This window comes from Candoia aspera, chromosome 3 (genome assembly GCF_035149785.1).
Source record: "Candoia aspera isolate rCanAsp1 chromosome 3, rCanAsp1.hap2, whole genome shotgun sequence".
Taxonomy (NCBI): domain Eukaryota; kingdom Metazoa; phylum Chordata; class Lepidosauria; order Squamata; family Boidae; genus Candoia; species Candoia aspera.
Genome location: NC_086155.1, coordinates 174,518,912 through 174,545,572, shown reverse-complemented (window position 1 = coordinate 174,545,572; position 26,661 = coordinate 174,518,912). Strand labels below are relative to the sequence as shown.

The 26,661-nt window shown below is 39.8% G+C and overlaps 2 protein-coding genes across 5 annotated transcripts; both read right to left on the bottom strand.

The window, feature by feature from the left end:
• Positions 1-40: 40 nt before the first annotated feature.
• Positions 41-21,503, bottom strand: ADHFE1 (alcohol dehydrogenase iron containing 1). Of its 4 annotated transcripts, none has more exons than XM_063299347.1 (14): positions 21,398-21,497; positions 17,555-17,607; positions 11,324-11,367; positions 11,141-11,194; positions 9,954-10,108; positions 9,571-9,767; positions 8,855-8,932; positions 8,282-8,387; positions 5,706-5,858; positions 4,372-4,470; positions 3,979-4,057; positions 3,743-3,839; positions 1,882-2,039; positions 41-486 (listed from the first exon to the last, which is right to left on the bottom strand). In XM_063299347.1, the coding sequence occupies exons 1-14, from the start codon at positions 21,454-21,456 to the stop codon at positions 403-405; spliced, it is 1,416 nt and encodes a 471-aa protein (XP_063155417.1). In that variant the 5' UTR covers positions 21,457-21,497; the 3' UTR covers positions 41-402. The 4 variants fall into 4 exon arrangements, 3 of the variants coding, with proteins under 3 accessions (XP_063155417.1, XP_063155418.1, XP_063155419.1); XM_063299348.1 differs by having other exon boundaries at positions 17,570-17,607; XM_063299349.1 differs by lacking the exon at positions 17,555-17,607 and having other exon boundaries at positions 21,398-21,415.
• Positions 21,504-24,642: 3,139 nt separating this feature from the next.
• RRS1 (ribosome biogenesis regulator 1 homolog) lies at positions 24,643-26,247 on the bottom strand. Its single transcript, XM_063299346.1, has one exon. The coding sequence runs from the start codon at positions 26,149-26,151 to the stop codon at positions 25,066-25,068; it is 1,086 nt and encodes a 361-aa protein (XP_063155416.1). The 5' UTR covers positions 26,152-26,247; the 3' UTR covers positions 24,643-25,065.
• Positions 26,248-26,661: the final 414 nt, after the last annotated feature.

The window sequence follows — 26,661 nt, the reverse complement described above, 5'->3', positions numbered from 1 at the left end:
ATGGGAATTCTGAAGAGAAATGGCTATACACAACAGGATATTTTGAACTTGTAAAAGTTTTATTCTTGTATCCCTGCTTGACCCAGGTGATATAGAGATAAAAAATGGCAAACCAGAAAGTTCATCACTGTACTGTTCTCAGAAGATAAAACCACTAATGATTAGTTCCAGTGATCACTAGCGAATGAAATGTGAATACCCCTAATTACAATTGTGTGTAGAAATAAACATGAATGCTACAACACTTAATAAGAAATCACATTAAATAATAAATCCTCTATATAATATATTGAATTGATTCATTCTGTTTTGAAAGAAATATTTTGAGTTGCTTCATCCCCTTAAATGTTATTGAGAACACATTGCTGAAAGTTAAAAAAACAAAAACCAAACAAAAACAAATTAATACAATTTCATAGATGCTTCAAACAGGGCAGATAGCTCTTCTTCTGTTTGAGGGCGAGGGGATAATTTAGTCACTCTTTCCTATAATAAGAAAAAGAAAATATATTCTGTAAAGAACTAGGCAAGATCAATAGTTAAGTACACCACAGATAAGATCTGGCACAATGAGAACTTTAATTGAGAATATGCCTTGTGGATATTCCTACTAATAAACATTCAGTAATTCTTTGATATGTGATGTTGGTATTCCAGTATTAAGTCTGCAATCTTATAAATACTTTTGGAATAAGGTCCTTTTTAATTCAGTGGAATTTATTTTTGAGTAAATAGAGAAGCCAGGACTCTGGTTTCAGCAGACCTATTGTGACATCATGGCAGAGGATGCAAAAGGTGAAGAAAAAGAAAGCACAGGAAAGGAAAAGACAATTTGGGACAGAAGAGTATTAATGTGTCTCATTATGCTGATAGGTCACTTGTCAATAGTTTATTAAATATTATACTGTTACTATCTGTAATTTCTCATAATGCTTGTTGCTATTACTGATGTGTATAAAATACTTTTTTTGAGTGTTAGATTCTGATACATGCCCACAGTTCAGCAGCTATATTGCTGTTCCTTTTAGACTTGTGCTGAACAAACAGCCACCTACATTGGATCTAAAGAGCTATGTAACTAATCTGTATGTCCACTGGAAATATGGACAGTGTTGTGAACTGTTCTGAGACTGTGGAAAGTTTCAGAAGCAAGTTATATATGGCATAGAAAAAGAAAAATACCTGAAGCTGTCCTAAGGAAGATCTTGCCTCATGTAAGCAAAACTTAAATACCAGTCTGATTGTCAGAATTGGCTGATATGGAGACAGCAAAAACAACAACAAACCCACACCGTAGTTAATATGTTTAGGGGATTTGAGGCCTTTCAGATGTTAGTGGATTACAGAGCTCAATATCCCAAGGCATGCGGCTAGTGATCAACAGTGATTTGGAGAGCTATAGGTTTCCCATCTGTGTCCCTGGTACAATAAGTAGTACCTTCATGTCTTTTTTCCCATATCTTCATTCATACCACACATACATACACACAGTTGTTTGTGGATCAAATGTTGTTGCAATGGGACAGCCATTTTCTGAGAATAAGTTTGATTATCATTACAAGTTCCTGCATAAGCAACATTCAAATAATGTTTCTTTTTTTTTTTCTTTTTACAAAGTTTCTACCTCTTTGAGAGAGAACTTCTGTGCAAAATAAAAATAAATGGCTGATTATTTCCCCTTCAATAACTTGTTGTTTACAGTCTGCTGTTAGAAGAAACAAAACTTGTTTGTTTGTTAATTTCTTCTAACAGCCTTCTCTTCCTGGAACCCCTGAGATGTGATGGGAATGCAACTTCTAGAAACCAGAGCCAGCATGGGAATCTGACCAACTGTGACCTGGTGGTTATTTTCAGAGAAGCAGGTCTGGCAGTCTGTCCTACCTGAGGCAGGGTGCCTTGGACTAAAGCAGGGATATCAGCTTTTGAATAACCAAGGGCAGCTAAGCCATCATCAACATTGAGATCAAATAAAAATTTTCGGAGAGTGTCTGCCAAAATAAACCCCGCATCTTTAATCTTGGCATTACTGATGTTAGCTCCTAAAATAGAAAAAGAAACATTGAGTCTGTAAAGAAATAGTTTTGTAACTAATCATAATATTGAATATCCTGACTTCATCAACTTACACCGACACACACTTAAAGCATTATTTCTCTGAGAATAATGTCAACATAAAGTTCATGAAATAACTTCTCAATTAAAATGGTTTAAAAAATACAATCTGAGTTAAAGTGGGGAACAAAATGAGAGATCAGCTTAGCTGCTATGAAAAATAGTTTTTCTGCCATTTTTGCATTTAGCAAGGTCCATTATTTGGAAGCTGCCCAACTCAAGTTAAAGGTCTCCAGATATTTTAGAGTATCATTCTAATGGGCTGTGCTAGCTGGGGATAATGCTAGCTAGGAAGGTGGTCTGTGAGCACAGATGGCTGGTGAAGCCTTGTTTAGAAAAATGGCCACATTTAATACTCCACTGTGATTTTGCTGTGTAACTTTAGAGAATATAATTCTAACTAATTTAATTTAAATCTAATTCCTGTCAACATTCTCAAATCCATGTTCTTTTCCCCTTGCTCATTTGACCTATGTTCTTTCATGTCTTATTTTTCTCTACCAAGGCAAGCTAAGTCAAACTCAATGCCGATATAAAGCAAGATAGAAGCCTGTTTCTCCTGTACTTTGCTCATACTAAACTTTCTGATATGCACATGAAAGAGCAGCATACAGTTAAATTATGAAGTTAAGTGCTGTCAGGAGATGCATGGCCACCACAAATTTGAACGATTTTAAAAATGAATTAGACAAACTCATGGAGGATGAGCTACTAGCATCTACTTCCAGATTCATAGGCAATGTATTTTTAAAGTGTGGGGAGCACTAGGGAACACAATGGAAGTGGCCTATTCTCTTCCTGTCTTACTTGTGAGCTTCCTGAATATATCTGATTATCTACATTGGATGAAATGAACCATTGGTCTGATCCAGCCATCCTCTTCTTACATTCTTAAGCCATTGCAATCAAAACAAATGGAATGCCTTTATATAACATCAAAGCTGATCAGGCTAATTTCTGTTATCAGTATCAATATCAGTGCTTGTTTTCTCCTCAGGGATAAATCAAAAAATCTTTAAAAACTCTCCCCACCCTAGTATATGACTGAATAGCCCCATTCAAGCAATATATTCCCATATATAATTCAACCCAAGGAACAGTCATTGGACAAAGTTCTAGCTTACAAGGAAGCCTCACATGTAGCAGGCACTCTGCTGAAGCAATTGTGTAGTACACATAGAAGATTGCTGTGCTCTGATACAAAACGCAACTTAAGGAGTGTGCAGTTCTGTCTGGGATTGTACTGCCTGGTGCTCTTAATGTCAGTCAATCTAAGAGACTGAGTGGCAGCCCTAAAACTTAATGAAAGTTGTAGGGTTTTACTTTTCTGAAGCTTTTTTCTCACCACTTGTCCTACCCATTACTAACTTCCCATTCAGGCTGAAGAGAAGCTTGTACCTACTCACTGTAGGAAATACTATTAGTACGTGATGGGCAGGGATAAAAAAAGTTGTTTTAAAGCTTGAAAGCTTCCTTATACCATTTCCAGTATCCCCCAGATTAAATGAGAAGAGCTTTTTCATTTCATTAGCATTTTCCAAAGTCAAATTGTCAGGAAGGGCAAACATTGCCTCCATTTTCTCTGAAATATACATTTTTTAATTTATGCCTTTTATCGACAGGCTCGTACCCATGATTTGGGCAGCCTCCAAGTGGCGCTCAGGACACATTGGTGCTGTGAAGGTAAACACAGCTGGAGAGGTGAGGATGACGGAAAGACCATGTGGCTGAAGGAAAGCAAAGCACAATTAATTTTATTTAGGCAACTTATATTACTGATAACCATTGGGAGAATTCACCGAAAAATCACAGTAACAAACTTGTATCATTATAGACAAAGGACTGACAGGTATATTGAATTGTTACCACTAAAGAATGATCCACATTATAATCCTTTGCTTTATAATTCTTCACCAAACCGGAAATTGGATAAGACATGCCGTGGCTATAGAGAACAAAGAACCTTTATTAGTACCAAAATTACAGAATAAAGAAATCCTGTAAACAATTTGGAAGGACACAAGTTAATAATAATGAAGTTGTCCAGAAGAGGAGCAGGAAAAAGTTCTGTGAATGCCTCACCTCCCAATCCTCTCAGCCCAAATTTGTTTTCATTTCAGTTGTGCCAAAGGGACTTCTAATAATGGTGATATAAGCAAAACCCAAGTGAATTTCCCTATATAGCTCGTTTTGAAGCCTTCTGATTTTTACCGAACATTTGTTATGTTAGTGCAAATAAACATGTCGTGCTCAACTTACCAAAGATGTACACCAGCATTTCCAAACCCAATGCCAGCAAAAGCGCTTGCCAGATGCATGTTAAATCTTGCTTCTCGATCTTCTGGGTTCTTTATGGCTCTGCCCATAATAACAATATTTTATTAAAGGAAGCAGATACGTTCATAGGTAGAAGAAGACAGGTTCTTGTAGTATGTTAAATGTTGATGGGTTATTGTTCCTTCCGTTTTTCACAGACAGTAAACCATTTGGTTGTAGCTTAGCAGCAAGCACATTACTTTCCATGCAGGAAAACTCAGCTTCAGTTTTCCCCAGTCTGGTGGCTTCCAGCTGTGTCAGACTACAACTCCATCGTTTCCACTCAGAATAGCTTTGCCTGGTAGGAATGAGGGTAATTGGTTGCCCTAGTGCTGCTAGGTAGCTTATGATGGGAAACACTCTGCAAGTAAGAATGGAGAGCAGCAGACAAGACAGGCAAATAATTTAATCTACATAAACAGCTTCCTGGGTTCTCATTTTCTCAGAAAAACGGATGAAAGAAAGATCACATCTCTTTTATCTACAGTGAACCGAGGGTGCTTGGTCATCTATCAATTGGTAGAATTTCTTGAGGAATGCGAAGAAAGGTCATTTACATTCCTCATTCCCTGAAGAAAGGACATGACAGCTACCAGCATCAACATGCAAAATGCACATGTTGGAGAAGACACTCAAACTATCTTGATCAGGAAGACTTTCATTATATATACATATCCAATTACAGTGCCTATCAGAATGTACACATATATTGTAAATCCTTGATTGTCCTTGCTGGATGGCAAGACTGGGCAGAAACAAACAATCAAATTACTGTTACTGGTCATAGCAGACGATGGCAGATGCTATGATTCCCAGAATATGATGCCACTGCATTTGTTTCAAGTTCATTCTCACTATCATGAAAAGTTTGTGTTCTTACTTTGTGAAGAGGATTGTAAGTATACAACTTTTGTGATGTGTCAGAGTTGCTTAGCTAGGCTTTGTAACAGCCAGTCTTTCAGTAATCTGATGCCCTGCACAGTTCCTCAAACACCTGGTTGGGATCAATGAGATTTGTAGTCTAACATATCTAGACAGCACCATATTACTGCAAACTGCTTTATTTGCTCTTTATAAACTTATTTCAGGAAATAACAACCTGACAGATTATTATTAATTCTCTTTGCTATTATTTATTACCGTTAAAGAATAGTACAGGACTTAAAAATCCATACAACACAATAAGATTCTGCCATTCAAATTTTAAGCATTCACTTGAATAGTAAAAGGGAACACTTTTTAATACAAAGAATAAAAGGTCATTTGAAGACCTGTACCTCTTTAAGTATTTAGCAACAATCTGTAATGCATGGACAGCCCAGACATCACTGATGGGGTTGCTTCCTTGATAAGCTGGCCGGTTCATTGGATTTGAAGGACAGGGGCTGCGCTGGCTGTAGGGAAGAGCAGTGTAGGATTCGAGAGCATGGCTGGCAGGTTGAATGGGGAAGTGGGGAGAAATATATAAGAACTTGAATTCAGGGGTTCTTTCCTATAAGGATTTGCAAATCATTATTGTTGGAAAGCAAAGAATCAATGATTGTTCCCAACCTTTTTTATGCAGTTAACATTTATTTGTTTGTTTGTTTGTCAAATTTATCACTGCCCATCTCCCCCTCAAGAAGGGACTCTGGGCGGTAAAAAAACAGTTAACCACAATGTAATATAAATACTATACAATAATATAAACAAACAATGAAATATAACATATAACATATCTTAGTACTTAGACTTAATGCAACTGTTTTCCAAATGTCACAAAAGACTGCATCATACTGAGCTACCAATAAACTGCTTTACATTTAGAGTTTGGTTACGAGAGGAGGAATGTTTTCCTAATGCTTATTTTTATCTTTCCTTAGGACCAAAAATGTTCCCTCATAACTCATTAAGGTTAATCTAAACAAAAGAAATTGAAGTATGATTCAGTAAAAGATCACCAGGGCCTGTCCTGATGGGGCCCAATGGACTACTTATCATACCTTTTTGATACAGCAGATACTGCTGGCTGGTTGCATGGAATAGCAGGGAACTACAGCTGGAACAGTAGTTAACGAGACAAAAAACTAGACCTCATTCCCAGCTAAATATGACTGTCTTGCTTGTGTGTAAGGCAAAAGCAGAAGACTTAATGATTCCATCTGAGAGCCTCAACACCACAACCTATTGAATGCACAAACTATACCCAAGAGAAAGCCAACCTGTTCCACTGATGCTCAGCTTTGCTCTCCCCGCTGCAGATTGCAGTCCCTGAGACAGCTGGTAAGAGAAAATCAGCTTCCCAATCAGACAAAAAGAAAAAAAAAGGCAGGACTTATACCCACAAATGTGTGTTCCTCCTTAAGGAGAGGCAGGGGAACAAAAAAACTCTCCTTCTTTAGGAAGGATGCATATTTATGACACATCCCTGCTGCCATGCTTTCAGCGCCTTACGATCTACAGTCTGTATGTGTGTGTCTGCACGTATGTGTATCCAAGTGTGTTTTATTCCCTTTTGACTCATATTGAAGGCAAAGGCTACTTTATAGAAGGTTTTGTCTAATTCCTCTAATCTGCTTTCAAATTATATTGAAATTGGGTTATTACCTCCCAGTGAACACAGGAGATTCTAGCATACTTTTTCTGCCCTTTCACCCAAGAAGAGTGAGATTTAAGGAGAAAGATTATGTTTTATATGGACATGGCCAAGCTAAACATGATGTATCTCCAATTTTGTATGTGTTTGTGCAGGTATCCTAAAACTATGCACAAGTTACAGCCCAGTCCAATTTTTGACCCCTGAGTAGTGTCAAGTGGACTGATCCCGCCTCTGAGGAAAAGGAGAAGTCTAGAGAAACCACCACATTTCATAGCCAATCCCTCAGAAACTCTGGTTAAAAGCAGTTATGTGAGGTTCTGGAAATCTGATTAATAGGGAGTGAAGCCAGGTATAGTTTATGCTAGTCCTTCTCAGTCTGGCAACCTCAGATGTGTTGAGATTTAAAATCCCACAATTTCTAGTCAATGTGGCAGTAGAGATCATGATGGCCAGAGAATTTGGGCAGTTGAGGGTGCCATGTTGGGGAAGAAAGATTAGTTTAGTCAATAAAGTTGAAATAATTAGAATCCTATCTACAGTAATCAAGTCTAGGGCACTTAGGGAAAATGATTCTAGTGGGCTCCAGAAAAGTTACAATATCCCAGAGGACTTTTGGGTCCGGCAATGCTGTGATGTGGAAAAGTTACTGTCATCATACTGACAACTATTAATGTAGGAAAACACTGAAAGAGCATATCCAAGTAACACCAATTTTTAAAAAGTATTGTGACCCCTTATGATCATGATCTATCCCAGTTTTTCTGGAAACTGTGGTTTGATGAGGCTGCTGAGAATGATCTATTAATAAGTCAATTCAGGATTCTAAAAGAGGAAGATATGGCTATTAGATTATTAGAACAGTAATGTTAAGACTGACTCTCATTTGTTTTGTAAGACATTTAAAGATATTCAAATGTGCCCATTAGCTTGCATGTGTTAGCCCTTTGAGGTAGTCCAGACAAGAAACACTACTAGGAATATCAGCCCTATCTTTATTGTAAGGTGACATTAAACAGAATCTTGCAAGACTGAAAGTACATTTCTCCCCTCCTCTCTTTTCAGCCTCTGGAAAACCAGGGAAGGTCCCTTCTGAAACGCTTCCCGTGCTTTTCCCCACCTGCGGACTGAGTTGCCTCTTATCAGACCATTGCCTAGGCTGTGGATCTTCCTCCTGTCTCCTAAGGTCATTCCCACACACCATCACAGCATGATCCCAAAATGTGAAGTTATCTAATATAAAGGAAATTTACAAAAATTTGTATAAAACATACTTACCAAAGCACATCAAAACCACTATTAGCTGCCACTCGCTCTGGCATATGGAGAGTATGTAATGGGTCAATAATACCCAAAGAAGGCTTAATGGATCTAGAAGCAATTCCTAAATATGGAAAAAAAATATGTATACCTAGAAATAGGTAATTCTAATTTTTTTTTTCGTCCTGGTGTTTTTCCCATAAGTGAAGAGTCTGCTTTTTTGGGGTCAACCGAATGTTGATCTGTTGGTTGCGACAGGAATTAGCTGACAGGCTTGTTGCCCAAGCTGGACATAATTGGCTGAGAGAGAATAACTGGCCCAAAGTCACCAGCTGGCTTTTATGTCTAAGGTAGGACTAGAACTCACAGTCTCCTGGTTTCTAGCCTGGAGCCTTAACCACTGGACTAAACTGGCTTTCTAAGAGCTTTCTAAATAGTCTTTGCAATAATAGTTGAAATGATTTAATTAGACCAATGAAAGTATTTGAACCTTTCAAGTAATTAAGATTATTGAGATTTAGACAAGAATTCAGAAAAGAAACGCCAAGGAGCAATATAAAATAAAAATATATGCATATGTACAACCCTTACCAGTTTTTACTTTTAATTCTTTGTAATCAAAAATAGCAACTCCAGTGGTTTCACTTCCAGTTCCAGCTGTTGTAGGAACTTTGGAAAAAAGCAAACTAAATTTAGTAGTACACCCAGCTACACATCATTGCACACACAACATCAGAGGTGGGGAACATGCTGCCCTTCAGGTACTGATGTCTTATGACTATAATCCCCCAAAGGCTATAGCAGCTACACCTGGAATCCAATAGCACATAGATGATTACAAGTTATTCACTCACCAATAAACCAACCAATTAGTTGTGCAGTCAGGAAAATTACAGTGATGACTTTTAGGCTATTTCAGTGAATTATCAAACAGCCTATAAAAGGTTGTCAGCAGCCATATTATACCCCAGTAGCTGCCTTGGAACAATACAGTGTCATTATGTAGAATCAATCTGAGCAAAAAATGGTGGAAGCTAGGTGGGAAAAAAATAATTGCAAAACAAGAGGGAGAGGAAAAGAGATAACTTGAGCAGAATACCTGATTATAATGAAAAGTATCTGTTATTGTTAAACAGGTTCTCTAGCTATGTGAGTGTATTTCCTTCATGTGATTTCCCCAAATAGCTCAGAGCATCTCATCCAAGCAGTTTACAAAGCCAGATCAAGTAATGATATGAGAATTCAAACCTATCATACAAGCTCTACTGTTTTACAACCAATCCCCGAGCCCAGAGGCTTTTCCTTACCTGCCAACAGAGGTTTGAGGCGGACTGTTATAGGCTTGCCTTTTCCGATAGGAGCATTGACAAAATCTAAGAAATCTGATTTTGGACTCGATGCGTAGAGATCAGCAGTTTTACAAGTATCTATGACTGACCCCCCGCCTACGGCAACGTAGGAATCAAACTCCTCCTTTTTGGCAAACTCAATGGCATCTAGGAAACTTGAAGTGAGAAAATCATTTCGACTTATTTTACACTTCTCCAACTCACAATTCATGTAGTGTCACAATGTGTTTAGCCCCCCCAACCCCAGGCTAGGAGTCATGGCTCAGCAACATCTGGAGTGCACAGCTCCTCCATCTCTGCCTAATGACACCCGTAGGCTGCACATAGGAGAGAATAAATACCTTTGGTCTGTGGGCTCCACTCTTACGTTATCATATATTTGGAAGTTTATACCATTGACTGTCAGAGAATCCAACACTGCTGTCATGGGAGGGAGCTGACATAGATTCTTATCTGTCATCACACAAACTTTTCTAGCACCCCAATTCTGCAAGTCCTATAGTAAATGAAAAAGTGGTTAAAACAAAGAGGGAGAATGGAGAGAAAGACAAATCTGAAAATGACCTTCCATCATAAAATGCCAAATATTCAACACAGTGGCTGGCTGCCCACTGTAGGACTCCCCACATTATCCCTCACTAACTTGGATCTTTATGTGGATTTCTGAAATGGGAAGAATCATTAACAGATTAACACAATCTCAAAGATATCCACTGTATCACCTTCTCCAACTGGATGCCTTTCAGTTGTGCTGGGATTAGTTTCAGAAATTTCCCAAGCTGGTTGGGAATTCTTGGAGGTGTAGTTCAATATATCTGGGAGGGCACCAGTTGAGGAAGCTGTGTTACTGAAAAATCTAGTCTTTAACAGCTGTGTTGAGAAATTTGATCTACATCAGAATGGTTTAGAATGGAAAACTATTACTTAGGATTACAAATATTTCTTTGTCATTGTCTTCTTTCCCTTGTTTTCAGCTTTATTTCCTCATAACATTTAGTATCTCCCAGGCACTTATAGTCCTTAGAGCAGTGTTTCTTAACCTTGGCTACTGTAAACTATGCTGGCTGTGGAATTCCGGGAGTTGAAGTCCACACTTCTCAAAGTTGCTAAGATTGAGAAACTCTACCTTAGAGCCTTTTCCTAATGTTTTTGCAGTTTTGCAAAACTTGGGAGTTTTACAGCTTGTGGACAATTTCCTCTTGTGCATACATGTAGTTATTTTTGCTATGCAGGATTGATAATTTTCTGAGATCACCCTTAGTATATAAACTGACATCTCTGAGTATAATAGTTAATTCCCTGACTGCAAAGACCCAAGGGAACATTCCCCAGCCTGGGTCTGTCCATATGTATTAGACCTCAGATCTCACAGTCCTTAGCTGGCCCAGCCAAAAACAATGGCAGACACAGTGTGCTTTATGATAATCCTGTTTTATGTGATGTAGACACAATACATGTAAAATTCTTCCTCCCCCTCAAAAAGAATAAAGTAACTACTTTCTTGAAATATGTAAAGACTATCCTATACCATTCCCACTTCTTTAGTAACTCCTTCTCCATATCGGATATTGGAAACAGCCATCTGGAAAAGTCAAGAAAAATACATTTCAATAAAAATAGTTTATGGAAGTATGCACACAAAAGTTACTTTTTAATATAACCAATTTGAGTGTGCCATTCAATAAGTCAGCAGTTTGTTCACTGTCTTTACCTCAAAGGCATAGTCTGTTTTCCCCAGAACAATGTCTTTAGCACCTGGAATGAAAATGACACATTGGATTTAGCCTGCTGTTTAGCTACATATGGAAAACCAAGAAATTCTACTTGACTGGATATTTGGGGTCATATAATGTTTTAAGGATTTCATTGTAGCGATGAAGGTAAATGCTGTAAATGCCATTCCTGTCATGGAAACTGAAGAGACATCTGTAGGGCGGGGGCCATCAGTTCACATGAATGACACCCTTGTGTGAGCACATTTCAGCTACAGGCAGTAAATCACAACAGATATTTCTGAAATGATTGGTGGCACATACAAACCAGCCCTTCAAAAATACAGATGCAGTTGAGCCCTTATGAACTTTTTGCATAAAACTGGAAAAAATGAACTTAGGATATATGGTTTTGACAATTAGATAGGATAGATTAGAGAAAGAAGAGAGTTGCGATATAACTTTAGAGAAAGAGGTAAATCAACAATTGTACTTATAACTGCTGTAAAGAAGTTCAGAAGCTACTTCTTTATACCTTTTTTCTTTTCTATTTTTCCTCTACCTATTTTTTCTTTTCTATTTTTTTCTTTTTGCACTTTAGCTTTCTCTTTTATTTCCTTTTTCTTTTTTCCTTCCTACTTTATTTTAGTTTGTATTAATTTTTACTTGTTTTTAAAACTTTCAATAAAATTATATTTAAAAAACCAACTGCAATTGGAATTGCGTCTTACTACTTTAAAATTAAAGAGAGAGACAGGGAGATTGTGATACCTTTACCCAGTCATGACTGAATCTTTAGTATCCCAGCAGTCTGGAGACTATTCCTAAAGGTTCATAAGCAACAATTGTCCACTTACCTGACAAAATGTATTGATCTAAAACTAAAGCTGAAACAAGGGGGCCAGAAATAGCAGATACTACTACTTAGTCTCAGTGGAATTGGGCCCTTGTCTTCAGTTTCAAAAGTATAGGTGCTACCACCTGATCGAGAGAGATTTACTTACTTTAAACAGTTTATTTTTGCATGATGAAAAGCTTTCTTTCCATAATAAGTCTAATTTCACTCAATATTCTTATTCTGGTTGAGCAACACAACCACTGGTACTCTGAGTAGTCCTGAATGTGTTCGAATTCTGATTTATTGTTCACAAGCAAACACTCAAGGACAGTGTCTCATAATTCCCATCTGGATCTTCCCACCAGCAGAAATTAATATGCTGGAAATTGTACCTTTATCTCTGTCCCCATAAGAGACTAGGAACAGGAAACCACCAACAAAACTGGATCCAGGCTCTGATGTATTAGGAAGCAACAAGCCAAGAGCACAGTTTCCAACAGAATAAGAAGTTTTTACTTTCACATTAATCCAGTTAGTTAGCCCAGGATCTTTTCGTCTGGTGAACACATTTTGGATTTTGAGAGCATGTTGTGGCTCTTCTCACGTAATGGATAAGAGAGGGGAGGAGTTTGTCCACTCATACAGCAGCCATCATAAAAGGCATTTCCAATCACAAAGCAAGCATTTACCAAAAAGCAAGTTGGTGTGGTGACTCCCTATCATCACTTTTTGATTCTCTGGCTGCCCTCTAATACCCCAGGAGTGCAGCTTTTTTAGGTACTATTTTAAATTTTAAGAGTGCCTGTATGCCTAAGACTTGCACTTTGCAGCCTGCCAACTTCCCACTGAATGTTATTTTAATAAAGAGAATCTTTACAAAGGTATGTCAGGGAACCTGGAATATATGAAGGAGATGTGAGCAGGCACACTAATGTCCATGGGTGTTAGACTGCTTGTGCTTAGCTTGGCCATTCTAAGTAAGTGTGTGTGTGTGTGTGAATGCATGTGTGTGTGCATTGGGAGGGCACTGACAGAGTAGCATACACAAGTCCGCTGCCTGTAAACTATATGCCAAAATTAAGCAGATCTGGCTTAACATTGTATGGGGTATGTCATGTTCCAGAAAGAGTGGATTAGTTTTTTTCTCCCCTCTGGACTCCCCTTCCAAATATGTCATTATTATTGGACTTAGACTTGGCTGTATTTAGAGTAGACCAACTGAAAAAAATGGGACTCCCCTTAATAATAACCAGGTTACTCATTTTGATTTCTAGCTAAGTCTAGAGCCAAGCCACCCATAATTTCCTTCAGAGGGCAACACAGTGAGTGAGTGAGTGAGTGAGTGAGTGAGTGAGTGAGTGAGTGAGAAGGAAGGAAGGAAGGAAGGAAGGAAGGAAGGAAGGAAGGAAGGAAGGAAGGAAGGAAGGAAGGAAGCCTCTTCCCTATACAAAGTGAGACATTGGTTCCCTTGTCCCAGCTGAACCACTTCTTCTGTCTGGAAGCTGCATTCAATATTTAGTTTCTGAATTTATGGCCAATCGGTGAAGCCATGATAATGAGCCTACTGATACCTTGGGGTACACTGAAGTGATAACCCTAATAATTAACTACAGAAATATATTTAGAAACATTTTTGTTTTCTCTATTCACCCATAGGCTTGGTCTCCTTGGGCTGCTTGTTACGCTCTTTCTCACCAGTTCTGCTCACGGTTGACTTCTCCTAATGTCTGACTCTGCGGTAGTTTCTGTAATTAATCTGACATCCCATGTCCAAGCCACTTCCACTATTTTCTTTGGATGGTACAATAGAAATCCTGCTGTTATATTATTTGGCAGAACTAAGCTTTTGTTGAAGACTTTACTGGACTTGGAAAATTTTGCTGTATTGTTTCCTTTGGAATATGCATATTCATGAAACATAGAATGGCTCCTGAAGAGGACTCACAATACAGCCACTCTTTTACCATCTCATTTATCACTGTGGTTTAATCCTTATTTTTCAAAATTTGTATAGAATGCTTTTCCATTAAAATATGCAAAGTGGCAGGAAGAGCAAATTGTAAGAGTAAAATAACATACCCTTGGATTCCCTCATAACTAGCAAGTTTTGCTTTGTAACTGACCAACCTCAATTACTCTAATTGTTTGAACTGATTGTTTTAATTGTAAATTGCTTTGAGGTTTTTTAAACTGGAAGCTGTATAGAAATTTTGCAAATCAATTAATTATATAATTCAATCATACATAGCTCAAACAAGAATTGTTGTAATGTATATGTGCTGCTCTTCCTCAAAGTAGCTCATGTATGGCCCTGAATGATCTCATCCATGCACTGATTGATCCCACATTGCCTTAGCTTCACCACTGCCATAGGATTAGGTGCTCCTAGATTATTCACTGATTGAGAGATGAGCATGGTAAGCACAGAGCCAAATGGCTGCCCTCCTAAATGTAATGGTCCAGTTCATACTAAGTGATTCTATATTTTTTCTCAGGATGTCCAGAGTTTATTTTCCTAGAATCATAGAGCTGATGAATCAGCTCTTCAGTTCCAGTCAAAGTGTGAAATTAAGTCTGCCCTCCCTCCCTCATGCATCTAACCTGCACAAGAATCAAAATGCTGTAGATGGATTACAAAGTTAAACCAAAGATTCTAACAAAACTTTAGAATGTGGAACTTTGCAATGGGCCTGTTGTGAACTTTATCTATAATTCTTTGATTTTCTTCTTTTTATTTATTTATTTATTAATCAAATTTATCACCGCCCATCTCCCAAAAGGGACTCTGGGTGGTTTACAAAACATTCTTTAACTTTCTATCCCAGTTTCTTCAGATACTTGAACTAGTATATGCTATTCCCTTTGGTCTTTCTGCTAACCAGATCCTCTAACACTCTGATTTTCTCCTAGTATACCTTATATACTAGAACAAGGACATACAACCTTTTTGTGCCCGTACAAATATTTGGAATTTTTAACAACACGCTGTGAGTGCTCTCACAAAATAGTCAACATGTGGAGGCTAGTATCTGTATTCATAAATAATCTGCCACTCATAGAACACCATTTATAGAAGGTCAAACTGAGAGACTCAGTTTGAGTCTAGAATTTCAGGATGTTCAATACCATTCCTGCTTAATTTTTTTCTGTGGACAGATGGGCACATTTTTCAAAGAAGGCACTGGTTTGCAACTATACACTATTTTCACTGCTTAGTAAAAAATAATGTGGAGGTCCCAGAGGCATTCTTGGGAAAAAATAAATTCAGAGGTTGGCACTTCGCTTTACAACATGCCAACTTTCCATTAATTTTAATTTTAAAAAATAATAAAATGACAGATGTAATACAGAACCTGATGGGTCTTAAGGAAAGCATTTGTGGGTACATTTGGCCCATGGACTCAAAGCTGCTTATCCTGGTGCTCATAAATCCTTTCTTTCCATAATATACTTTTTCTTCCATTACTTACAATGCTGATGTGCCCATTTCTCAGTTATGTGTCTATTCTTCACATTTCTTCAGCTGCTTGGTCTTGGAGCTCCCTGAAACCTTACCACCACAGTCTCCTGTGACCTCTTCTTGATCCTTAGTCTCTTTTACATACATATTCATGTTCCTAGTATTTGCATGATGTTTTAATCTCAGCCAAATGATCACTTTTACTTCCATCAGTGAAGCTGAACTACAAATATTCCAAATTTGCTGAGCATTTGAAATATTTGTTATGCAGTTCAATCAATCTATCAGTGCCAGAGGTTTCAGAGCTAATACAATGCAATATTAGATTATTGTATAATCTAGCAATTTTAGATACATCATACTTATGCAACAGATTCCCAAAGGGGCCAATTACAAATAATTCAATATCACTGCTGTGTGATACTGATCCGGAGCGGACTAATGTAAACTAAGCTTATATCCAGGATCAAAGTTAGCAAATGGCAAGCAAATATTATAGCTGGGTAGTTGCTTTGCATAAATATTGGTTGTTTTCATGCTGCCTGTATGGTAATTAATTAATCTGTGCATGTATTGAAACTACAAATAATTAGTCTACATTAGTCTAATTCCAATTTCTACCTGGACAAAATAAAATAAATAATAATGTCTCCCCCCTTTTTTTTTGCAACAATACATAGATATGAATATTTTTATTTAAGATACTAGTAACCTAACAGATTTATTCAAACTGTAGATTTGAAATTAAAAACTTAAATCTCTATATGAAAATTCATGATATGAGGCAGCTGGAAACCTAACACTGTGAGTGTTGTATTAATCTAAAATGAAGGATCAGAGTAAATGAACTTCTATGTCACTTCAGGTATCCTATAACTATGCAGCTGCAATCAAGTAGAACAACAGAGACACACATTTTTATTGCCCAGCTCCACTGTTCTCCATAAGTTGGAGGATGAGTGTCTTGCAGCAATGGACTGCTAAATCCCTCAGAATCCTGATAGTAATAAATACAGGCAGTCCTCAGTTAACGACTGCCCTGTTTAGCGACCATTCAAAATTATGGCACTGAAAAAGTAATTTTAGCACTGGTGCTCAAACTTACGACAGTCACAGCATCCCCACAGTTACATGATTGCCATTCGGGCGCTTCTCAACTGGTGCACCTTTATGTGATTGGCATTTGCAAGGCTTCCAACAAGCAAAGTCAACGGAGAAGCCGGCAGTAAAATTGCAAGTCGCGGTCATGTGATGTCTCACTTTAACACTGCAGGCGATTCGCTTAATGACTGCAGCAGAACTGATGTAAGTCTGGCACAGTTATGTGATGTTTCGCTTAACAACTGTGTCCCTTAGTGATGAAGCTACCAGTCCGAATTGTGGTTGTTAAGTGAGGACTACCTGTATAATACACACACACACAGCTGTATAACATACATACATACATACATACATACAAACAGCATTTGAGGGAACAGAGCTAGCACATCCTACACCTATTCCATCTTATGAATTTCTAATCATGGGTTACCAAAGAGGGTTCTTTCCCTCAGTTTTGACTCAAATAAAGAGATATATGCTCTAAGACTTCAACTTGTACCTCCTCCCAACTCTTCGATACTGTGCAAGCACATCCCAAATCTGCCACCTACGAGAGAACTGACCACATGGAACGAAAAGCACCCTCTCTCAAGAAGGCAGGGCCTTCCTTGACAAGCCGTGTCCCCGAATGTAAAGGTTCTGAAGCAGCATGAGACAACGTTGTGAGGACTCCCTGACATTATACTAGCCATCAATCCTTGCTCTGTAGATTCTAACTCTTAAAAAATACACTGACCTGGTTTACTTGGCAAAATACTTATGTAATGGGCATTTAATATTTGGAGAACTCAGAATAGAGAATAATTCATGTACTGACATAGATACACATACAAAATAATAGTTCACCTTGACTGTAAGTGTGAGAATGAGCCGGACACGTGCATCTATTGAAAAGAAAAAAGGAAAATGGTTACTGTAACAAAGTATTGAGAAGGAATACCAACTTTGTCTATAGAAATAACTGATAGCTTTAATTCATGAGTATGTTCTGCCACCTAGTGGCAATTATTTTTTTTATTGAAATGTCAATAATTGTCAATTGTCAATATCGCAGTCTAATCTGAATGTAATTTCAACAGGGCTAAAAAATGAAGCAATTTACATTCATTTGTAACATAAGATTTCATACCCAGTTATTTCTTATATCTATTGATGGCAAATTATCTTTGCCATATTTTACCTTTTATTGTCTAAATTAGCCATAGAATCAACAAATCGTTGGACTTTAATAATTTTTCTGAGCACTCCATTCTAACAGTAGGTTTCAAGACCATTTTACCTAGCCCTCCTAACCATGGTTACTGAACAGTTTCATTGGCTCCTATAGAACTTATTTACAAGTAACGGTGCTTCTGATTTCATCTGATATTATAACTGCTTTCTTCAAAGACAACTATTAGTTGTCTTTCAGCAAGAATACTCAGGGCTTCTCTGCACAGCAGGATGCTGAGATGGTTGCTCCATGGAATTATAACCTATGAAGCATTTTAGGAATGTATCCTCAGCCATTTTCTAGCTCAGACAGTTCTCTAGTTCACTAGCCTCTGTGGACTGCATGCTTTAATTGTTATTTTTAACAGCAAACCTGTGGGCAGAGAGAGAATCACATCGCCCACCCTCCAAAACATGCTCGGGTAGATTGGGAAAAAGGCACAGGCTCCCTCCTGCACTTTTTGGCTTGCCTGAAATTATTTGCTGACAACTCTATGGTCACAATCCACAAAGCACAAAAAGCAGCATTAAAGGGGAAGAAAGGAGAAAGCTGGTGAGTTTATTGGACTGAATTAAAGTTGGAAAGGAGGAGATGACATGAAAATAAGGAAAACGAACACCAGAGGCCTCACTTTACAAGATCCAACCGGTTGGTCCCATGGACTCCATATTCCATCATGGAGTGGCGAGGACTGACATTGTAGTCTGGGGGACTGAGTGAGCCCGAAGGTGAGGGTCCAGGCGGTCCAGGGAACTGCTAGTGTTATGTCAGAGGATGAGTGTGGGAGCAACAGGAGCCACCATTCAACCTCCTCTCGGCTGGCATAGCTGAAGGAGAGTGTTCAGAGGACCAGTGGAGATGACAACAGTGAGTCAGAATGGCCATACACTTGGTCTTGAAGATGCAAGAAAGAAGAATAAAATATGGGAAAGAGGAGGAGGATGGAAAGAAAGTTAAGACAGTTTCAGAAATCAAAGACAGGAGAGCACAATATGGGAGGAAAGAGAAATGGACAAAATAAGGAAGCTAAAAGTTACAACAAAATCAAGGTAACTATGTGGCTGCTAAGTTGCGGGTCATATAGAAATAGCTGGCTGTACAAGCTGCTATGTGAACGTGAGGAAATAAGAGCTGTCTTGTCCTTGTGCTGTCCAGGATGGACCATATGGAATTCTGCACTGGCCAAGAGAACAGTGAGCAGACAGCTGCACAGGAGAAAGAGGAAAAAGTCATCTCATTCCCCTGAGTGAAAGCCAGGGAACTGGTGACAAGGGCCACTCTTTGCAGTGGGAGAATAGGGAGGGGATCCCCCTGCCTCCAGGTCCCAAATGCTAAGAGTCAAGGGGGGAACTGGAGGGTTGGACAAACAAAAGTGAAAGTAAATGGAAGACAGGAAAAGCTAACTTGATTCTTGAGAAGGTCGGGAGGTGTGTGATGTTGAATTATAACTGCCAAGAGTAGTGAATTGTGGAATTGTGTGATTTGTCCAGGCATGGTGATTGCAAGGGGGGAAATGTAAGAGCTCAGGGGGAAGGAGACAAAGGGGAGAATAACAGTAATAATTGGCAGAGGGAAGTATGGATGGAGATGGTGGGGCATGCTGTTCCAGGGAAAGGAATTGGAAACTTATTTGGGTTGAATGCCAGATCTGTGTATAATCAATCTAAATTCTCTTATAACTGTGGATAAGAGAGCAAAACCAAGATCTCAGTGGATGAGGAAGAGAACTCTCCCTCACTGAGATCTATCAAACCTGGTTTCAAATAGTGCATCAGGCTCAAACCCACGGCGGGGTAGTAGTGGTAGCAATGGTGGTAGACTAGTAACTGCGCACCAGGAGACTCTGGCTATTGCAAGGATAGGTCAGATGGACAAACTGTGGTTCTCCTATGAGTCCTGGGTGATTTTTTTAACCTCCCAGATGGAGTCGGGAATTCATGACTGCCATGACCACCAAGGCATGTTTCAGGTCAACACAGGCCCAACTGATGTGGCTGGCCACACATTAGACCTAGCCTTCATCTTGGAGCAGATGAGACATGATCAGTGCTGTGGGACATTTCCATCACTTCCTTGTCATGGACAAATAACTTCCTCATGACTGTGGGGTTAACAGAAGCCACAAGCCTCTTTAGGAAGGATCGCCAATTTGATGGCTAGTGCTGAGTGCTTGAGGGATCCAGGTTTTCTGGAACCGCCTGGGAATTTTCCCAGAAATCTGGAGGGTAGGTCTGTCTAGCTTCTTGTTGGCCAATCACAGTTAACAGAGGATGCCTGCTGAAGCTTCCCACCTACTGAGAAGTAGAGAGAGGGGTCTGAAAGCAGGCATTCTCTGTGGGAGCTTCTGTGTTCTGGAACAGTCCCTCCCCTGACAAAAGGAACTCCCACTGGAAGCTTAAAAAAATTAGCTGTCCCAGAAAGCCTTTGGGTCCTAATTGATGAAAAGCTATCAACGCAAGATTTGTCACTATTAACTAGTTATAATATATTATATCATTTAAAGTTACTGTTTTCAAAATTCCTGTGTTCTTATATATTTATTATTTTGCATTGGCTTGTTGCTGCTGGTCCTGTGCACTACCTAGAATCTTTTAAAACTGAGGCAATTTAAACATTTTATACAATAAAAAACAAATACAATAAAGATTGATTCATGGTCTGTTATTTTGTATCAGCCTAAAAAAATTGGATTTAATAAATACGGGTAAGTGTCTCACGTCAACACCTATCTACATTCTCTAGGCCATTTATACTTGCATATTTTTGAAGTAATATCATACAATTCTTGTTAAAAATGTATCAATCTCCAAAAGAAATGTTTATATCAGTTACATTTTGTTTATATTTTAAAAAAGGGGCAGGGAAAACCATCTAGGAAAATATAACTTTACACTAATTACTAATTGGTTTCATTTTTCTTCACTGAAAAATGTTGGTATGGTATTTTAAATAACTATATTTTATATTTCAATATTGCATTTCCCCCCCAGAAATGCTGCATTACCATCCAGAGTACCTATGTTGCAGAGTGGTAGATACACATCCAGTACATGAACAATATTAAATAAATCGTTTTGTTTCCATTTGTAAACTCAAGCTTTTTTATGTGTTGCTGCTCGCTTTCAGAATATACCAAAGTCCACTTCCACGCTCGATCAGATAACCTTCTGAAACAGAGACTCTAGTGTTTGCTTGTCTCTCTCTTAGCAGGACTCCAGATGGAAATAAGTAAATTAGAGTAATGACTTCCAGAGATAACAATCCCTCAACATGGCTTTAGGAGCTTTAGAATTCTCAAGTCTTTTCTTATAAGGAAGGATCGCTGCAGTTTTCTTTTTTCTAACGCAGTAAAGAAATGAAGTTTCTGAGCCTGATTCAAATTTCCTGGAAAGTAACCCTAGCTGCCTTTGCCAGACACTCCCATTAAGAAGCAAGACACGGAGAGAGGCACAAACACTCACGCTGCCAGCTGCAGTTGCTTCAACAAACGAGCCACCCTCTCACGTCCTCCTCCCGCCATGACTTCTGCAGCTTGCTTGGGATAGCAAGGGACGATGGGAAAGTGAAGTCAGGAGAAAGTGTGTAAACTGAAAGGGCTGTTCCTCTGTTGGGTAACCCACTGTGGCAACTCGCTGAGAAGCAGAAGCGGTTTGGAATCTCCAAGGCCAGGAAGAGTACAGCAGTGCGTTCATCCTCCTTCATCCTATTGGACATCTTAGAACTTTAGACCTAATTGGTGGATATCTTATCTGACACTGACTGCATCACAACATACTGAACCACAAACTAGCCAACCGTATTTTGACAGACCATGTTTTCTGAACTCAGCCTGTGGCTTTATGGTTCACTATGCTGTGACCCCAGAAAAATTGGGTTACATAAACCATGGTTAAGTATTGGTACGCATGCTGTGGTAACAAAATCTTGTGTTCACTGGAGTTTCAGACTTAGTTTTTTAGCTCATGCAAAAAATTATGTCTATATATAGAAGGGGATGATTTGCATCTGGGAATATTATAAAAGGTAAAGGTTCCCATTTAGTTGTGTCTGACACTAGGGGGTGGTGCTCATCTCCATTTCATGGCTGAAGAGCTAATATTGTCCAAAGACACTTCCATGGTCATATGGCCAGCATAACAGTCAAGGAACGCTGCTACCTTCCTGCTGAAGCAGTACCTATTTATCTACTTGCATTTGCATGCTTTCGGATTGCTAGGTTGGCAAGAGCTGGTGTGAGTGCAGGAGCTCACTCCGTCACATGGCGCACGGGTTTTGAACTGCCGAACTTGCAACTTTTTGGTCGACAAGCCTTGTGTCTTAACCACTGAGCCACCAAGCCCTTTAGGGAATATTATAGGGCCTGGAAATTGGACTGCAAGTTGTCTAGCCCCCTATTACTTTCAAGTTATCTTATATATTTGCTTGAGGCACATGCAGTGTTTTTAGCATTTCTACAATAATAATAAGCATTTTGTATTCAGGTTATTTACTGTTCTTAAGGAAATATACTCTCTGGGTATAAAGGTGGAATATAAATCAAATAAATAATGGACATGAAAGTTGACTTTAAAAACATCAATTTCCATATACAGAAATGGCAAAAACTACCGGTACCCCTCATTTTCCCCAAAGAATTCCAATTTGCCATGAAATAAGTTGAAACTGACAAAAGCCAGCTGGGTGACCTTGGGCCAGTCACTCTCTCTCAGCCCAACCCACCTCATGGGGTTGTTGTTGTGGGGAAAATAGGAGACAGGAGTATTAGGTATGGCCCCTAATTTGAGTTTTTTTTAATATATCTATATCCATTCAATCGTGTCTGATTCTCAGAGAATGCCTGGACAAGTCCTTGCAGTTTTCTTGGCAGGTTTTTCAGAAGCAGTTTGCCATTGCCTTCTTCCTAGGGCTGAGAGAGAGACTGGCCCAAGATCACCCAGCTGGCTTTGTGCCTAAGGCAGGACTAGAACTCACAGTCTCCCAGTTTCTAGCCTGATGCCTTAACCACTATACCCAACTGGCTCTCTTCTCCTCTCCTCTCTATCTGAAAGTATCATACTGTGTCCTCTCAGTTTATTTAAAAGGCATTACTAGTATTTAAATGTATGACCAATCCTAGATTCCATGTTTAATGAGCAATATAGATCCAGATAGGTAATCTCAGCAAGGTTGTACAACTATCATTCATCATTTCGTAGATTTTTTTTTTTTTTTTTTAAAAAGAACCAGTTCTTAGGCTCTGGTGACCAAACCCCCCATAACCTCAAGATTAATTCATAAGATGTGATTTTTCAAAGCCTATTCAAAGAATGTTCTATTTCAAAGAATAAAAGTAGACATGAATAATTTAAATATCTATATTTGTCATATTGTTTCGCTTAAATTCAAATTAAGCATTAGCTTTTCTGAAAAAGGCAAGTTTAATACGTATTTAAGTATTTGCCCTCAAAAGTCTGGAATCTGTTTTAACCTTCAAAGGGAGATAGGAACCTAGCAATATAGTTACAGTACAATGTAAATATAACTTCCATCTCCTTAAATTCCTGAAAAACGTCCTGCCAAAGGTCAAATAAAAAACAGCTACTTTGGATTCACAGGACTTGGCTAGAGAAATGATCAGTCCAGTAACAAATTCTAAAACAAATACAGTAACTGTGTCAGACTTGTGGCACTCAAGACTTAAGTTTTACTATATCAGTGCTTTTATAGATAATGTAACTCAGCTGTTTCTTAAAGCCTTTGCTACAGTTACTGATTTACTCAGTTCCTGGTATGTTACTAGGTGGCTATGGAAGAGTGGCATTTTTTGACCTTTCAGAGCCTTCAGGACTCCTGCTCAGTGTTCTCCACCATCCAGATGACTGTTAGTACAGTAAGGTCAGAACACCAACTGTGCCTTTCCTAGAAACAGCTTGTGATTAATAGAGTAGTGACTAGAATCTCTTTCCATATATTTATTTAACTTGTGTTAAGATAAAATTAGCCAGGACCTTGATATACCTATAATCCAGCCAGGAATTGTAGATTATGGCGATATGGAGACAGGCTTTCTGTGGTGGTACTTGCCCTCTTCTGTGATAGCTAGGCCCCATTATAAATACTTCTAGTGCATCTTTTAAAAACATAGCATTTTATGTTAACCTTTCCCAACCATTAACTCCATCTAGTATTTGTTTTTAATGGACTGATTTTATGTTCCTGTAAACCACTTTGGGATTTTTAACATATGAAAGAGCACATTTATGTTTTTAATCAAACTGGTCTTGTTGGGAAGGAGATAGAAGTTTCTGTCTTGGTGATCAAATTGAAGATTTTATGACTCCCTGCTCAGAGCAGCAAAAAAACAACTTGCAGAAAGAAGCCAGAGTTGTTTTTTAATGTTCCCAATCCTGCTGTAAGAAGTGGACAAGTACATATATCCACACACATGCCCCAATCCAGAATCCACAATTTTGCTGAAAGCAGGATCCACATTGTCAAAATGATGAAAACAGTATTTTGGTAAGACAAGCTCCACTTTTTTGTATGTGCACTTAACACCAGAACAGATATACAAAAGTGTCAGAACTACCATCAAGTCAACACAATATTGTTCTAGTAATTTGCCTTTGCTTGTCCCTGCTGGCAATGGGGATACTGTAATTCAGATACATGTTAAAAAAATACAGGAACTCACTGCAACTCACCTCCTGAGAGGTGTCCATTTCAATTCTCATTTAAAAGAAACTAGGCATGTTAGGACTTTATTATAAACAACTTCTATATATTTCTATATAGTTCAACTCCTTTGCAGTCTTATCCTTTGAACATTCAGTCAATCCAACTCACAGTAAAGGGATTTGTCTGTTCAGTACATCTAACATGACACCATTTCTTCAAGTGGGCAGATTCTCCCAAAGGTAGCTTTATACCTCATCTTTATTGCTCAGTTTTTAGTTAAGTCTTCATGCACTCTTTAGTCAGGCCCCACAAATTTCTTTGGGGGTTAAAGGCCAATGTCAAGTTAGAATAAATTTCAACATATCAAGGCCACATTTTATTATAGCCTCAGGTAAAACAGAGAAAACTGCTCCAGTCTGCTACTTAGCTGGGATGGTATAGTACACCGCCCCCCGCCGCCCCCAACTAGGGCTTATTTTCTTTTCCTTTTGCTGCTGATGCTTCCAGACGCCCTCTGGCTTCCTCTACGAACTGCCCCTGCGCTTCTCTTCCCCCTGGCGCTTCCGGGTCTCTGTTGTTGCCGTCGGGCCCTCTTGCCCCGTTGCCCACGCTTTTTGCCCTTGCCTCTGGCTGCTTCGGCCTCCTCTTCGCGGAGTTGCTTGTTGACCGCACGGGTCAGGTCCAGGGGCGGCTTCTTGTTACTCAGGCTGCGGGCTAACTCCAGATGCCGCTTCTTCTCCCTTTCAAGGTCTCCCAGCAGCGGCTCGAAGCGACGCTTCTTTCCGCGGGCTGTGCTGGTCTGCGCAGCAGCAGGCTCCTTCGGAAGGCGAGGCTGGAAGCGGCCGCGGGAGGCAGTGGAGACGCGGGCAACGGTGGAGACGCGGCCCAACTCGGTCCGGTCTTGGTGGCCCGTCGGGTGCAAGTCCGGCGCCACCGCCCGGCCCCGGTGAGCGCGCGCCAGGTTCCGCAGGCGATTGAACTCGTTGCGCGCGACGCGCTCCCGCTTCTCCTGGCGCCGCTTTGCGAACTGGTCCTCCAGCGGGTCGGCCGAGTCCGGCACCTCCAAGAGCCAATCGCGGGAGGGATCTCCGCCGGCTCGGCGGTAACCCCAGCGCCGCCGCCACTCTTTGGCGGCTTCGTCCCAGACCAGCGTGCCGCGCTTCTTCCGCGTCGGGCGGATGCCTTTGAGACGCGCAAATTGCTCCCATTTGGTGAGCGGCCGAGGTTTGGGCAGCGGCTTCTCCCTGGGCAAGCGCGTTGAGGGTTCAGGCAGACGGGCCACTACGGGCCCCGCGCCCCTTTCCACCCGCTCCGACGGCAACGCCCACAGCTGGCCCACCAACAACTGAGTATTATCCCGGGCCAAGGCGCGCAGGAGAGCCTCGCGTTCCGGGGAGGCTCGCGCGAGGGCGCGCGGAGCCGGATTTTTATCCACCGCCAGCAAGTTGCCCACGTCGAACTCCAACTCCAGCTCCTTATGGACCACCACGCTGCGCTGGGTGTCCGCCTCGCGTTCTTCGGCGCGCGCCAGCAGGTCCTCGACAAAGAAGGCAGCCATTCCCGCGAGCTCTCCGCACGTGGAGCAACAGAGCTCTCCGTTTCCTTTTCCCACACCGGCTCCTAGAAAGGGTCGAAGAGACTACTTCCGGAGCGAAGCTACACAATTTCCGGATTTGCCTTCCGCAGTGCGCTTATACTACAAACGTCGAAAACTAGTGCTCCAGCCGGCAATAGTCTCGTGAGAACGGGCATATGGAATCCTGGGGGATGTAGTCCTCCATTGATAGGAAAGGCGGCTAAAGGAAGGGCCTCTCATTCTTTTGATGGTTTATGTAGTTCAAAATATAATGAGGGATTTACTGTAGTCGCCCTGGTAATTTTTTAATAGAATGACAAAACCTAGGGAAAAAAAAGTGTTCAAAAGATTTATGGGTTCTCTGTAGACTAAATTTCACTGTGCTATGTCATGCCAACAGCTTGCAGAATCTTTGGAGTTTGTTTGTTTGTTTATTCAATTTATATAGCTGCCCATCTCAAACCAGTGACTCTGGGCAGCTAACAATCATAA

Excerpts from the sequence above, each read along its gene's own strand:
- RRS1 (XM_063299346.1), bottom strand. The coding sequence starts at position 26,151 with ATGGCTGCCTTCTTTGTCGAGGACCTGCTGGCGCGCGCCGAAGAACGC.
- ADHFE1 (XM_063299347.1), bottom strand. The coding sequence starts at position 21,456 with ATGGCGGGAGGAGGACGTGAGAGGGTGGCTCGTTTGTTGAAGCAACTG. Across the intron at positions 11,368-17,554 it reads TCAAGGTGAACTATTATTTT|GTGCTAAAGACATTGTTCTG; the intron begins GTATGTGTATCT and ends TTTTCATTCCAG. Across the intron at positions 2,040-3,742 it reads GGAGGCTGCCCAAATCATGG|GAGCTAACATCAGTAATGCC; the intron begins GTACGAGCCTGT and ends TTTCTATTTTAG.